This window comes from Trachymyrmex cornetzi, unplaced genomic scaffold, assembly GCF_001594075.2.
Source record: "Trachymyrmex cornetzi isolate Tcor2-1 unplaced genomic scaffold, Tcor1.1 scaffold16, whole genome shotgun sequence".
NCBI classification, from domain to species: domain Eukaryota; kingdom Metazoa; phylum Arthropoda; class Insecta; order Hymenoptera; family Formicidae; genus Trachymyrmex; species Trachymyrmex cornetzi.
In genome coordinates this window covers 6,945,037-6,962,387 of record NW_017296201.1, presented here as the reverse complement: position 1 = coordinate 6,962,387, position 17,351 = coordinate 6,945,037, and the positions used below count along the sequence as shown (strand labels likewise).

Genomic DNA, 17,351 nt, shown 5'->3' with positions numbered 1-17,351 from the left:
ACTTTTTTACTATGTAATATATTCAAAATAATGATATTTTATGAGCAACAAATTAGCAACAAATTAGCAACAAATTCCTACGTTAATTTTGCGTAGGTTGGCTTTGTTATAGGTATATTGTTCCGCTAACTTAATCATCCTTTAGCGAAACATCATTTTTTAAATAAACCGACAGAGCAACCAATTTTTTTCTTTGGTAACTTTTTAGCAACAAATGAGTAATAAATAAAAATGTTAGTTAGAATCGATTCCGCTCACTTTGTTCCGCTAACTTATAAGACGTGTATTTTAATAATGTATTCTAGAGGTAGAGTAAAAAACCTAATACAAAAATGTCATAGTCATAATAGTTTTGAATTATAACTTGATCAAAGATAACCAGTTATTACGTAGAATTCGCGCAGAGGCCCATAGTTATACAAACACGCGTTTCTAAAAGATAACAGGCCGATGCTCATGTTGTGTAACGAGCCTCATCGCTCTAATTCTACACGATATTATTATCTGTTTAATCGGTTATAATTCAAAAACTATTGTGATATTAGGATTTTTACTCTACTTTACCCCGCTCCCTCACCAGAGCATTATTAAAATATTAAGAATTAAATTCTTAATTTGTAAAACATAGTTCATGTGTTTGTATACTTATAAAATTATAAGACACCACCACTCTGCAGTAGGATATTATTTTAGAATTTTTTTCTCTTGGAGAAATAAATACGAAGTCGAGGATTGAATTCTCACTTTTTAAATCTTGGTTCAGCTAACTCTTCACATTTTTTAGTTCTAAAAATTAGAAAAAGATGAAGAGTAAGTGATTCAAGATTAAAAAATTAATCTACATTGATAGAAATGGCCTTTATTCAACCCACAGATATCAGAAATCGCCGGAGAAAAGGAGGAACTCACCTGTAGGCGAGGGACATGCATTTGAAGAGCTTGTTCAAGGATGTCTCGATGCTCAGCTGCTGGGAGGTGTTCCTGTCGTTCAACGTACTCGCGAATCTCTCGTAAAAGCAACCTGGCGTGGTAGAGATCGAGAACTCCTCCTGGTCCGGCACCGGCACAGCGAGCTCGTCTTCATCGTCCTGTGCCTCGGCCTCGAAGTCCGACACCATAAAGTGGCCCGAGTGTATCGTCTCCCGCGAATCCCGTCCTCCGTTCTTTTCCCGTTTGTTATCATTGCCGGCATGATGAAAACCGCCCTGGCTCGTCATCGCCGATGGTTTTCGATACATCAATTCCGCCTGCATCTCGGCACCGCCGATTCTCTGTGGACACAAACGGTTCCTTCGATATACCAATTTCACCATGAGTCTACCTTACATATCTATATCCTTAATAGTTTCCGATAATAATTGTCTACCAAATAATTTAAGTCACATTATATAAATAATACGTTATAACTGCATGATGACAACAAAAATATTAATTAAAAATAGATAAAATATAAAATGTTAATTAAAAACTTATCTTGATAATAACTTATCTTGATAAACAAACTTTTCATAATAAGTTATTGTAATGAAGATATAAATAAACCCTTATCGTACAAGCTACAATTTGATGCTTCATCTATACAAATCATTCATACACGGGTCACTAGAATCCGTTCGTTTTTTCACCTATTCAGAATGATTAAAAAATCTCTAAAAATTCACTAACATACTTTCAACTTTCTAGAATAAATATTGAAACTTTATTTTAAAAAATAATAAAATGTAGTATAATTTTTATAATTACCGAAAGACTCATAAGTTGGGAAAAAATGACATTTGATTTTAAAAAATTATAATTTTTCATAATAAATGAATATAAAAAAATGACTCCAGGATTTTGTAGTTTAGATATGAAGTTTTGAAAAAAAAAGTACTAGAACTTCGAATTTTACAAAAAGTTGAATTATTTGAGCACATGAATATGAGTAATTTTTAACAAGAAACAAATAGGAAAAATCGGGTTAAAATATGCATTTTTTTATTTTGTTGTAAAATAATGTACTTTTTAATGAAAAAAAAAATGTAAACACACATTTAGATAAATATGTAAAGAAAGGCGTAATTCGTTTCTTTAACTCCATTTTGACTAAAAAATAAATAATTCTTTTAGAAAAAAATTTTTTTAATGAAAACAAACATTCAGACATTAATTTAGAATGAAAATAGAATACTTATAATGATTTTAACACAATTTTTATTTTTTCACAAAAAGCATCCTTTGTATACTGACGGGGGTCACTAGCGTCTCACGTCAACTTGAACTGCACGCCAATCACAGGCAGATTGGCGGCCGGGGTCGCCCCGCCGCGCACAGGTCTACCCCACCACAAATTTTTTTTTACAGGAAGGTAATGAGCGCCGGATTCATCGAGCTTGCGAGAAACTTGCACGAACAGGAATCGCTCGATCACTAGTGACCCCCATTTGTAGGGTAAGGGACAAGGGTTAAATTAAAAATCAATTAAATATAATATGACAATTACAACTCATAACACATTTCAATATAAAATTTTTTTCTGATATAAATGAATAACCGAGAGAGAGAGAGAGAGAAGAAGAATAAAGAAATGTGTTTTGTAATATGGTAAAATAAAATTAACTAGATGTTCAACTTTGCTTCCGCCGTTTTTTTCCCGAAATTCGAGGCTTTATTGTAAAAAACTGGTTATACATTTATGATTCAAAGTATTGTCCATCGCTGGCCACTACTTTCTCCCATCTTTCGGGTAGCGTACGAATTCCGCGTCGAAAAAACTGGTCATCTTTTGAGGCGATCCACGAATCGATCCAATTTTTTACTTCTTCATAAGACCGGAAGTGCTGGTCAGCCAGGCCGTTTGTCTTTCAATGCTCGGCTCAAACGCATCAATTGCGTTCGATACCGATCGCCTGTGATTGTTTCAGTCGGTTTTAACAGCTCATAATACACAACGCTGAGCCGGTCCCACCAAATACAGAGCATGACCTTGGAGCCGTGAATATTCGGTTTGGCCGTCGACGTGGAAGCATGGCCGGGTACTCCCCATGATTTTCTGCGCTTGGGGTTATCGTAATGAACCCATTTTTCGTTTCCAGTCACAATGCGATGCAGAAATCCCTTCTGTCTTTGCCTTTCAAGTAGCTGTTCACAAGCAAACAAACGCCGTTCAACATCTCTCGGCTTCAACTCGTACGGCACCTAATTTCTTTGCTTCTGAATCATTCCCATGGCTTTGAGGCGTTTTGAAATGGTTTGTTGAGTCACTCCCAATGATCGTGCCAATTCTTCTTGATTTTGACACGAGTCTTGATCAAGTAATGCCTCCAATTCTGCATCTTCGAAAACCTGCTCTCTTCCACCGTTATGCCAGTCTTCAACGTCAAAATCACCGTTCTTGAAGCGTTGAAACCACTCACGACACGTTCTTTCACTAATAGCGGCCTCACCATAAGTATTTGAGAGCATTCGATGAGCCTCAGCCGCAGATTTCTTCATATTGAAGCAGAAAATTAAAACCTTCCGCAAATGACGAGAATTTGGCTCGTAAACTGACATTTTCAATCGAGAATAACTTTATGATGCAGACACAAATCGACTAATATTTCTATGGGGTTATGTTGACAGATGTTTAAGTTTATTGTATGACGTCTATGATCTATTTATTTCGACCATCACTTACCGCTAAAGCCATCTATAGGAAAACGGCGGAAGCAAAGTTGTACACCTAATAGTTTCACTGGTTAATTGGATATCATAAATTTTTAGAGTCCATTGATATTGTAAACGACAGATCATAGCAACACAGATTTAAAAATCTCAATTAAAGAATTTCGCTCTATTTGTTTTGCAGTTTAAAATGAGATCGTCAAAGTAGTATGTAGCAGGATTAGATGACCTCATTTCAAGAAATTGCACACAGCGAAGTCTGGACAGACACAACAAGTTCCAGTTATCGAGCCCCTGATAAATTCAACTCGACGCGCCCCTTTTTTCTAAATATATCATATTCGAGTACTACACGAGGAGAGAGAGAGAGAGAGAGAGAGAGAGAGTGCGCGCGCGCGCGCGCGCGTGTGTGTGTGTCAAAGCATAATCTATAAAAATTCTATACGACTTATGTCCACTTCTATCAATAGATTAACTTTAATCTTGATTTTCACTTTTTATTCTTTTCTAATTCTAATTAGAATTAGCGAAAAATAATGAGTAAATTAAACCAAGATTGAAGTTAGTCTATATTGAAATGGACATTAAACTCCTTATATCTGTATCAATATTATAGAATCGATAATACAAGTCTAGATATTTTCATAGATGTGAGTGGTGTACATACAACAAGCATACTGTGATAATAACTACGCAACGAGATTTAAACGTTTTTAATCCGATTAGAACGGGAGTCACTATGGCGCTAAAACAAGTTACACAAGTGTTATATTTTGAGGCAAAGAATACAATAAAATAATAAATTATAACAAATCTTACTCAAGAAAAAGCTATAAAAGCTTAAAAATAAATCTCCGCTCTCTAAAGGTTAAATATCACATGCACTATAATTTATCATTTTTTGGGACAATTATATATTTTTATAATTATTTAACTATGCAAATATAGTCAATTGCATTATTAATAATAATCATACATTGTTTGAAAATCTTTAGTTTTTTCTTAATATATTTTTCAGTTATTATTACTAAATAAATAGTAAGTGAATTTAAGAAAATAGTTATGTTAATTATGTAATTGCAATTGCATTTACTTGTGTGAGTAAAAATGTTTATTTCTTTATTTATATCTTGATATTTTACTACATTAATATTTAAAAAATTATTAAAATTTATAGTACAATTTTTTCATATCTGAGAAAACTGTATGTATGTACAAAGTGTCCCGACTTGTTTTGCCAATCACTTTTGTGTAGATAGAGCGGACTAAACTGAGTCGAAAAGTCCTGTATCATTTTGCAATTTTCGCAATAATTAACAAGATATTAATTACTAAAAATTGCAAAATATTAGTCTTGAATAATTTTTACTCAAATACTATCAACTTTACGGAAAAACTGCAAGAGACAAAAGTTATTTATTTTCTTTTCATAAAGTTCTGAGAATTTTTTCAGAATTTTTTCAGAATTTTTTCAGAATTTTTTAATACCGTATTTTTTCATGTTGGTAAAAATAAGAAAATGCAGTACTAAAAAGTTGATGAAAAAGTTGGCAAAAAAGATCGGGACACCCTGTATATATGATTATTATTTTTAATATTATAGCAGTAATAACAATAATAATCATAAAAATGAGACTCCTAATCATAACTGTTTTACTATGCAATTATAGTCACAAAAATCAACATAAACATCAAACACTTTTTCTCAGTGTAAATATGACAATAATTGAACAATGCATGATACATCTGCAATCGTATAATAAAATAAAAATTGTGCTAAGAAATTTTAATTTTTTATAGCGATCGTATAGCCTCCGATAATCAGCTGTATATCTGTTCGTCTTTGGTCTAATTGAGGGGATGGGCGGAATAAAAAGGCACAATTCTACACGGAGAAAATTTTATATTAAGTTTTAATACACAATTTTAAATTACACTTTATGTCTTGTATGTCTTGTATTTTCGATGGATTCTCACATGATTCCGACGTAACTTTTACTATGGTAATACTAATTTTTATCACATAAATAAAGTAATTATTTTGTTAAGCCATATTCTAACATGAAAACAGTTAATTTTTACTATGGTATGCAAACAAAATTTGCTAGGTATATTTGATTTTGTAATAAAAAATTTTTACTATAAAAAAGTGTAACAATTACGCTATATTATTGTTTTAAAAAAAGTAACTATAGCATTTAAACTTATAATTTATATGAAAACCGCAGCTACCACATTATAGTAATTTTAAATATAAAATTTTCTCCGTGTACTTAGGCCCTTTTTCCGGTAATTAGCTTTTTCATGTAATATTTATCGTAATAGAGAAGTATTCTAACATGTAATTTCTTAAAGACATTACATAAATTCATTTAATATTGTACCTATTTATGTATAATAAAAAAGTAGCAAGTTATTTTAGTTTTTATTAATATCAAGATTTTGTAATTAGGCCTTTATTCCGCCCATCCCCTCAATTGTAAGGGACATGAGTGCCTCCGAATTGGCGCCAGGCTTCCTGTCGATACGCGCGATTAACAAGTTTATTTCATGGTAGCACGTGGCGGGGAACGATCGGGACCTCCTCTAGTCAGTTGAATGACCGTATCTCCGAAAACACACGGCCGGCTGGTGCCCGTCTTTTCAGACCGAACGTCGATTTCTATGAGGAGCCGTAAGCACGTGGAATTCACAATGGTCAGTGACTTCTCGGAGTTATATATAAAATTAAATGCGACCGAGACAATACATCGCGACGACGTGTCCTACGTTCCATTGACGTTAATGCGATCAAATATTGACCTAATCAGTAATGCCTAACAAACCTTTATGTAAGATTTAGTTGAGAATCATTTTATCTCTTACTTTATCTCTATTTATTTCACTTTTTAAATTTCGTTATGTTCCAATAACTATAAATTAAAAAAAATTTTTTTTCTAGAATAGAATTTTTGTCTCTGATGATTTTTCACGACTAATGCGTTTCTATCAATGTAGATTTACTTTAATCTCGGTTCAATTTATCTTCACCTAGCTTTTATATCCATTTCTACCAATGTAGAGAATAACTTTAATCTCGGTTCAACTTGTTATTCATCTTTTTCTAATTCTTAGAACTAGAAAGAAGAATTTATTAAATTAATATTAAAATTAAAACTACATTGATAGAAACGATTATAAGTCCAATTCCACCAATGTAAGATTAATTTTAGTGTTGATTTTATGTACTGTTTATCTTTATATTTTTTAATTCCTAGAATTAGAAAAAGATAAAAAATAAATTAAACCAAAATTAAAGTCTTACATTGATGAACCTGAATATAAATATATCGCGATGTTCTAATTTTCTGACATAATATATTTCAAGTAAATTATTTTTGAGCCTGTGTTACTGACTTGTGGTTATCAAATGTATTTAAATGCAAATATAAGACTAACAATAGAGAGAAGGCTGTTTTTGTAATATGTTCACGTGTTAACTGAATGGATTAATGGGAAAACATGTTACTATTTATAGTCTAATAGAATTTATAGAATTTCATATTTATTATAGCTTGAAGATAATTTCACATTCACATGTCTAAAAATATGGATTACTTTAATTGACCCGTACATAAAACATTTATTTAAGATCACACCATGTTTCTTATTGTTTTTTAACACATTATAGCTAATATCAATATAAGATTCATATTGACATGCATTAAAATCTCTGCTTCACTGTCATTTTATATCATTTCGTTAATAATTAGTAAGATAAGTACTCAATTTACGTACTAATAATGGCATCATATTTTAAAGATACCATTGTTATTAATGTAATATTATTAATAGCATTGATTTGACTCCCAATTGCTCGCGAGATTCTGTAGAACCCTACATTTTACAATAAAAAAAACATTTTATACGTTAAATTGATTCTTGTTAAAATTTTCGTGTTGAATTTTTAACATATCGAGTGTTACTTTAACATAATGTAATTTTTTTTATGTTATTTGAATATTTTATATTAAATTATTATTTAACAGTATTTTTTTGTGTTAAAAGAACAATTTTTTTAAATTATATTAATTGTACTCTCTTAAAAAAATTTTTTAACAAAAAGGGCGGACCAAAGGTGAATCATACGAAATATGTTAAATTTAATACCAATATTTTAACAGTTTATTGCTTTATCATACCTTTATCATATAGATAATGCTATAAATAGAACATACTATGAATAGAAGGAACGAAAATTAGAAGAAACGTAACTTCGAGGACCAAGCTGCGCTTCATTACGTGGCGATGAAACAAGAATTTTGAGCGAAGCAATTTAACTCTATTAACGTGACCTATTAACACCGATTGCACAAGAATCGAGCATGTATTCGAGAATCGAGGCATCACCCGTTATAACCGGTTTCCCGCGGGTTCTTCCCGTTTGTTACCATTCAGCCGTTAAATTCTGAACGGTGTTTCAGCAGAAAGTAATATCTTTTTCCAACTATATAAGATTCTTTTAAATACTATTTTACCACTCGATCGATTATACATTGAATTGTCGTAAGTTCGAAACACGTCAGGTCTTCTCGGTTGCCTTTTTCCCCTTCAGCAATCTTACGCAAGTACTTGCGACAGCTCACGCGTCATTTTCCAGTGAGCGGATTCAGCGTTATGGCATTAGATGTCGAGAAATGCGAAGGTGTCTCAACGTTGCGAATTGTGCGCACAACTTGACACATGGAAAACGATAATTTATGTACGTGGCACGTAAGACTATCCCTTCGTACATCCGCATTTTATTTCAGTAACGTATCGTCAAAGTAATTTCATCAACTGTTCGCTTTTTGCTAAAAATACCTGCAATGTTGAAAATATCATTGCTTAGATTATGATGAAACTATTTTTAAAAAATATTATTTTTAACATAAAATTTAAATCACGTTAAACGCTCTTTAAACTGCAGCTTTCACAACTAATTTAATTGATGATTGTTTTATAACAAGAATATTGATAGAAATTGTTATTTATTTAAATTTAATAATAGATTTTTGTAAGAGAGTTTGAAATTATTAAAGGTGAAAAAAATTGTATAGTAAAATAAACGTCCAAATTTCTAAGTTCCAGTAAGGTGTATTAACCAGTAAAATTAATTAGTATATCATGATTCTTTGATTTCTTACATAAAGTGTTACTTCTTATTTATTATATTAAATATATTAACCTCAGTTTAATTAATTGGTACACTGCAATTATATGATTTCTTACATAAAGTATTATTTCTTAGTTTTCTCGAGCCAGTTTTGAACACTATTCCGTAACACGCCGGTACCTCTCGTTATCTGTAAAATATTATGCCCTTTGACCCTCTCGAGCCGGCTCTATCGCAGGGCGAAGTCAAATGCCTTATCCGTTCGCTCATTAATGTTCGTTGTGCAAGTGCGCGCGCCGCTTAGATTTCGGATCGTATAGATAAAAACGAGTATTTACAGCAAATATTGTGTAAGGCAGAGATCTCGTTTTATGTACGCAAGAATATCTTGTTTAAAGTAGTCACGTAAGCAATGAATACCGATTTCCAAGATCATATGGAACAAGGTATGATTAAGTTACAGTCAATGGAATTTACATAAAACACAATTTATAGCATTGATATAGTACGTGTTAATAAAATTTTGATTTACGGTTTGATGACGACGTGTTTTTGGCATTTCTTCGTCTAATCCAGCGGGAAGAACCAACTGTTATTTCTGATTTGGATCGAGCAGTGGAAAATCTCGTGGTTCTAACTTAAGTGTAAAATTCCTATATTTTTCAACAGAAAAAAGATTTTAAAAATAATTCATACATATTGTTAGTAGATTAATCAAATATTTAAATTGCGCTATGACTCATAGATATAATTAACAATGAAATCCGTTTGATCAATGTAATAATTAGAGGCGCGCACACATGTGTATATTTATGTATATTATTATGTATATTTATCAAACCAGATAATAAATAAGAAAGTAAATCAAATAAATAAATGGAACGAGTAAATAATAATTTGATTTTCTAACTTTGCATCAACTGACGATCTATACCATATATACATAAATCAAATCTTTTTAGTAAAATGATAGAATCATCATCGTCCGCCGTCAATTGCGCAATGTTAGAATACGTCCTTGTTTTAAAAGGCCTTAAATCATAAGTCGAAAGAGATTAAAAACAATAATTTCTGTCTTTAAGCTGTTTTTGCGCAGTCTTTAGGCTTTAACCGTTAGACTTAAGAGAATCGAGCAAAATCCAATTCTTACGGCCTAAAAGCATAAGTTCTGTGGCCGATATATCGTCACTTACAACTTACAGTTTACGGTTTACGGCCTCTTAAAACGAGGTTGTGGATTTAGCCTTATGCAATATAGATTAAACTATATTCTTCCAAGATTAACTTAGATCACATTATTACATAAAACTATACACTTTTATTTTTAACCCGTTTGTGTGATCTATTGTTAATATTACATCCATGTTTTTCGTGTATTCGTACAATTTAAAAACAATTAAATTTATTTGAGATTGCTATCCTAATTGAATATAGAATTCTAAATTTTGTTTCGAAAGCATCACCTCTGTTTCTTAATGTGATTGAAAAACAATGATTTTTTATATATTTTAACAGAGAATATAAGCTAAACCAAGATTAACTTGGATTACACTATTACATAAAACAATGCCATTATTTTTAACAGTATTACTACATCCAAGTCTTTCTAATTTGTAGAATTTAAAAATAATTAAATTTATTATTCGAGATTGCCACCCCAATATTGAACACAGAATTCTAAATTTTGCTTCGAAACATTCGACATTACCTTAATACATAAAAAAGTAATGCAAAAAGAAACGAAGACGTAGTATCTCGCAGAAGTGTTTTTATCGTTTACTCTGTTTTGATTCGCCGGAATCACCAAACACGTCCCTAATATTTCTGACATAATATTTACACGCCGAGCAAATAGGAGTAGCTCCTTTAGCAGCTCAGGAATTTCTACTTTTCATTGAGTTCTGACAATAAGGATTATCGGGGACGTTGGGGATGTCGGGGACGATAATAGGGAGTTTTTGCAATACCGTTTATCCAGATACGGTGAACGTTAAGGTTAGGTTATCTTCTTCTTAACAACTAATTAAGAAAAGGATAACATGGCTTTAGCGTTCACCGTATCTGAATTCACGTTATTGCAAAAACTCCCTAATAACAGCGGTCGAACGAACGCGTGTATTTACATGTTGTCTCCTTACGTCATTTCACGCCCCAGCAGGATAGACAAAAAATCGTGTACGAAAAAAATGCTCACGTATAAGGAAGTGGCAGTAGTACATGTATCATAATTGTCAATAGGTAATTCTAAATTATATCTGCGATGTTAAAAATTGTTCTGAGATTTGGGATGAATAAAGAATTGACGCATTGGTCAATTAGCGGAATTCTTCAATTCGTTAATTCTTTCCTCGTGTGAGATCTCGGAACAATTTCTAGCATCGTGGAGATACAAGTTTTAAAGACAATATTTCAGCCATATATTTTTTTTCTATGAATTATTTCATCAACTGGATGGGATGATCTCTAATTGTATATAAAGACCAGATTCAAAACAATTTTAATATTAAAAGCGATGATCAACGTATTTCTATTATTTAAATATATATATTCGTATAACAGTCTTGGCCAAAAATAGGCTACTTATATTTTTTTAATTAATCTGAAATTCTTTTATCTGTAATGTTTCCTGTTAGTTACCGATGTTAGACTTCAGTTTAAAGGGTTTTTGAAACAAAGAATAATAAAATTTACAGCTAATGCCATAAATCAATCTTTGAACTAAAACGTGAAATAAAATGGTTAACAAGATACTTAATATTTTTTTTTTCAAGGATGTATGTATATATATTCGAAAAATGGGATGAGAAGGGAAAAATAAATTAATCAATTTAATCACATCGTAACGAAAAAATTGCAGAAAATCTAAAAAAATGCACCGCTAAAATTTAATTACATCGTAACAGAAAAATTACAAAACCAATCATTACTCTGACTACTCCAGTAATTCTGGAGTAATATAAGAGCGGTCTATATATCGCTGAAATAGTTTATGTTAGGCGCAATGAAACATCCACCCGGTTCAACAAGCCGAAAGCTCCGCGTCCAAGAAAGAGGAGCGGAAAGGAGAAGAAAAACAAAGAATACGGCGTGTGTACCTAAATAAACGAGCGACGATGTACACACGACTTCTTTCTCGCTATGTAATTTTTTACATATTGTCGCCATCTCCTCTCTCATCTGTTTAGATTCTCTCTATCTCTTTTTCTCTCTGCAGGACGAATTGTCCGACGTTCGTTCGGAATCGGCTGAGGCGCATCATGGTTTTCCTTATCGCGGTCGCGTCACTCCACTCCGCGTCACAATTTTTATCGCGGCCTGGCCTCGCGTTTCATGGAAATCGCCCGCACGTTTCTATATAGTTGTTACCGCTGTTGCTGCTGCCGCTGTTCTCTCTCTCTCTCTCTCTCTCTCTCTCCGCCCACAGATCAAATAGCGCAATTAAGCCTCCCCGTCTCCCGAGTCGTTATCATTCTCGTTTCGCGTCCACGGCTGTCTCCTCGACGTCGACGATCAAGAAAAGGACGCGACCGTTCGACGTCGTGCACCAGATGTTGGTCCAATCCGCGGGAATAATCCGCGTACGAATGTACGACGTATGTGCGCGCGCGCGCGAGCGAACGCACTTTGCGATGAATTGCGCACATATGTATATACATATACATACACATACATACACACGCGAGAGACAAGTTGGGACGAGCCTCCATCGCACTCACCTTCTGGACCTATCTCACAACTCTCGTCACCGTTCCCCGTCGCCTCTGCCGTCGATGTGGCCAATGCAGGCCCGCCGGAGGAGGGCACACGCTCCGAAAATGATTTCTTCCCGATCCCCGTCGGCGGTCGAGGGGCACACGCCACACGCCACACACCCGGGGGTCTCGGCGCGTTCGCGTTCGCGTTCGCTCCTTCCCCTTCGTCAGGCTGGGCCGCGAGGCGCCGCGCCCGGACGCGGCCCGTACGCGTTATTGCACGGCACACACTCGCTCATAACGGCACGGCGACGACGCCATTTACGCGCGGAGTCCACATTCGCCCACAATCGCCCGCGACCGATACACGGCTGTACAGTATACACGACTGGCCAGGCAGACTGGCTGCTGGCAGGCCAGGCTGACGGCAGTGACGGCGCCGACCACACGACACGCGCCACTATGCACAGCTGACGGAGGAATGCGGCCGCGAGCGCCGGCCAATGGCGACGCGCGCAGCTCCCCCCACCACTCGCTCAAAGCGGCGAGGCGGCTTGCCGCCGACGCGGTTTTTTTAAAATTCTCCACAGCGCGGAACAAAGGCTCTGTGATTAATGTATTGGGCAAAGTTGAGAAAAATCATTAAACATGCTTTAACATGCTTAAACGTTTAAAACATGCTTCACCGATGTTTTTAACATGTTTTAAACATGTTTTTTTATAATACTGTTTAAAACATGTATGAAGCATAAAAACAAAGTTTTAAAAAACACAATGTTTTGTTTTATAAAAAAAACAAAGCAAAAGATAAATTTTGATTGGAAGAATTCATTCCAAATAATTCCGTAATACTAGTAGCTAGTAATATTTAAGATTACGTTAGATTAATATTTTTCTCCACCTAAGGTATATATGGTATATTATACGATAGTTATAGTTACAAAATTGTTTATTTAGAGATGATACGTCATTATTTCAAGATATCTTTGCAATCTTTATAATTGAATCTTCAAGTAATAGGCAATTAGTTGTAAGCAATTCGTGGTAGCGAACGGTACATTAACGAAAAATGGCTCAAACGGGACTCGCGTGTTATAGTATTCACATTTAAATTTATCACTGTCTAATTCTGTGCAAAATTGCATTATCCGAATGGATAACCATTCTATTATAATGACCGATGAAATCGTCATTACAGTATTCACATTTAAATTTATATCACTGTCTAATTCTGTACAAAATTGCGTCATCCATTCGGATAAGAGATTCACACAGAATTCGACAGTGATCAATTTAAATGTGAATGCTGTAATGACGATTTCACCTGTCATTATAATGGTATGGGAAACCATTTATTCAAAAAACATATTTTTTTATGAAGAAGAAAAAAAAAGAAGATGCATTGTCAAATGGTTTTCAAAATGAAACACATCATCCAGATGACTTCTAACTATTATGTTGTGACAATTATTAGCATGATGACATTTTCCAAAACAATAAAAGGTTGATGCAAGAAATAAAATTTTGGTGCAAGAAATTCATGTTTTGAGTATGATTTCTGATATTTTTTGACATTTATTCAAGAAACATCACATAACGGAAATACGTTCTTACACAAAACATGAATTTCTTGCATCAAAATTTATCATTTGGCGTGCTAGAGAATATTATGTTGGAAAATGTCACAATGCTAATTGTCACAACTGTAATAGTTAGACTTCTGGCCTGTGTTACACCTCTCTCATATGCTTGTGGTGCACATGCTGATTATTCAATTGCCACAAGCATATGGGTTTTAATGCCGTTTCCGAACGGTGGATTTTTCGAGAGGTGTTTCTGTGGACAAAGATACTTTTGGGAGGTTGCCTTTTCCGAGAGGAGACACGAGCATAAATATTTTAGTTCCTACTGGGATCGAACCCGGAACCTCTGGCATGATAAACTAGTGCGCTGTCTGCCATGCCACGCTCGCGCTCACAAATTGTATAACAATATGTATAATTCTATATAATTATATATAATTTTATATGTAAGTTTATATACAATTATGTATAAATATATATAATTATATAAAATTATACATATTTTTATAGAATTTTATATAATTATATATATAATATTTTTTCCCGGGATATCTCGTTAATTTAACTAGAAGAATACCCTGAAAGAAAAGATTGGTTACTGCAGCAAATTAAATGGTAAAATATGGCATAGCATTTTTAATTAGCTATAACAGCCAATTTTTGGTTGTGTTAGCTTATCCGCAATGTCAGTATAGGATTTCGATTGGCTAATGCAACCAAAAATTGGCTGCTGTAGCCAATTAAGAATGCTATACCATATTTTACCATTTAATTTGCTGCAGTAGCCAATCTTTTCTTTCAGTGTACTTATTCCTATATGTCGCCATTGCTTTTACACAATATCTCATTAATTTCACTATATAAGAATAAAGTAAAACTATTTAACTCGGGAAGAGTATTCAATTTAGTTCAAATTTTATTTACTAATTGTAAATTTGTATGTAATGTGAACGCTTTGACACGAAGTAACTCAAGCTCGGTTTGATACTATCATGTTTTATAAAATATTAAATTATTTGGGAAAAAATATTTTATATATAATTATATAAAATTACACAAAATTATATATAATTGTATATAATTGTATATAAATGGATATATTTTATATATAATTATATATAAACATATACAATTATATACAATTATATAGAAAACGTTCATTTATACAATAAAATAAAAAATAATAAAAGTTCAGATGAGGCTAATGTCTATTTATATACAATTCTATAAAATTATATATCGTATATTTTTATATAATTTTATATAATTATATATAAAATATTTTTCTTTTCCCCGGAATACATCTTGATATACTTGGAAATGAAAATAAAGAATAAAATATTCATTTTTCATATATGAAATACATAAAATAAAAAAAATATAAAGTTTAAATAAAATCATGATTAAAACGAATAAAATTGTTATCTGAATTGAATAAAATTGTTATCTGAAACGAATAAAATTGTTATATGAATATTATGACATGGAAAAGCGTTTGTTACAGTGTAACAAACAAATATCATTTTATTAATATTTCCCTATTTATCCTATTCCCAAATATTCATTCAGGATTAAGTTTTATACAAGTTGTTGCAGAAAAGCAGTATCTACATACACATATATATATAATGTGTACTATTTTTTTTTTAAATTTCTCCTATTGTTTTATACTTATTTGTATACAAGTTACTGATGAAATAACAATTAAAATTCTAATCTAACGTATATGATTTATTGATCTCGCTTTTGTATAAAAGATATTTTATGTTATTAACTATTGTTATTTATTTCAATGCACTGACTTTAGCCTGATCTTTTTTAACTTATCCATATGTAGTAAATGGATTTTATACCAGTTTAAGTAGTAACGATCTAAGATCCAAAATATACACTTTATACCAATAGAAGAATTTTATCTCATAATTACTTTAAAATTGCGTCACTTTATACCAATAGAAGAATTTTATCTCATAATTATTTTAAAATTGCATTCAGAGTTTTGCATAACTTAAAATACTTAATTTTAAAATAATATGTTATATAAAAAATGATTTTGATAGTATACAAAATAAAATAAGAGGATATATTTATTAACGTGAGGGAAAATCATCCCTTTCGGATCTCACATCGTTCATCTGAATTTTTCATCTCCGCATGCTTTGAGATGAGATTCAGCAACGAATCGTTCGAATCGTTAAAAATACGTACATGGACCCTGAATTTTGTCGGATAATAATCAATTTAGTAATTTTCTGTCATTTACTTTTACATTAAAGTTTCGTTGATTATATTATAAAGTTTATGCTAAGAAATTTAATCTAATTTCATAATATTCGAGACTCTTAAAACCAAAATGTTGTTGACGCGGAGATTTTTTAATTTAGATATATTTTTAATTGAATACTCATATTTTTAATTTTGAATAAACGCGAATAAAGAATAAACATGTCATTTATTCGTGTATTAATTGATAATTATTCATATTAATATTTATTTAATTTTATTAATGTAATGGCCCCTTCGCGACGCGTTCGCGTTTCGCGCATCGTACGAAAGCGTAAAATGTTCCGCTTATTGCCGCCGATGATAGCCGGCAGCAGTCGGCACGAAAAAGGAGTATTTCTCCTTGTTGCCGATTTCTGGCATATAGCCAGAATATTGGCCAGGAACAACGAAAGGTGAGTTCAATCTGGCCAGAAGAAAGAAGAGAATCTGTATGATTCCAGGTAGGTTGGTGTGTGACACCAATCTAAGTTTTTTTAAAGGTAAATTGGATATTCGGGAGGGTAACTTACTCGCAAATTGCGAGTTCTTATATTTTTTTAATTATTACTTATTTAAAACACAAAAAAATAAACAACGAACAACAGAGCTAATGAAATTCAGCGCAGGTAATCAAGCGCAAGTTTTGTAGATCAAAAAATGACTCTCATTAGCCCTATTATTTGTTAATTTTTTTTTGTATTTTAAAAATTAAAAGCTTGTTTTAATTATTACTGCTTATTGCTTATTTATTATAAGTACACTAAAAATAAGAATTTACTGTTGCAGCAAATTAGGTGATAAAATACGGCATAGCATTTTTAATTGATTGCAGCAGCCAATTTTTGGCTGTGTTAATCTATCGAAATCCTATACTGACATTGCGGATAGGCTAACGCAACCAAAAATTGACTGCTGCAGTCAATTAAAAATGCTATGCCATATTTTACCATCTAGTTTGCTGCAGCAGCCAATCTTTTTTTTCAGTGTATGAAAACGATTATTATAATCGCGATTCATCCCCCTTAATTTATC

The 17,351-nt window shown here is 32.6% G+C and overlaps 1 protein-coding gene across 3 annotated transcripts in view; it reads right to left on the bottom strand.

Moving 5' to 3' along the window:
* Positions 1-12,884, bottom strand: part of Mondo (MLX interacting protein mondo) — a 31,291-nt gene extending 18,407 nt beyond the window's left edge. Inside the window, exons 1-3 of one of the 3 annotated variants that reach the window (XM_018503949.1) lie at positions 2,230-2,350; positions 1,549-1,625; positions 910-1,271 (exon numbers count right to left, since the gene is read on the bottom strand). In XM_018503949.1, coding sequence (XP_018359451.1) covers positions 910-1,271; positions 1,549-1,575 — 389 coding nt within the window. In that variant the 5' untranslated portion in view covers positions 1,576-1,625; positions 2,230-2,350. Of the gene's footprint in view, positions 1-909; positions 1,272-1,548; positions 1,626-2,229; positions 2,351-12,495 lie in introns of those variants that run through there. The other 2 variants (XM_018503948.1, XM_018503950.1) reach the window with 2 other exon arrangements.
* Positions 12,885-17,351: the final 4,467 nt, after the last annotated feature.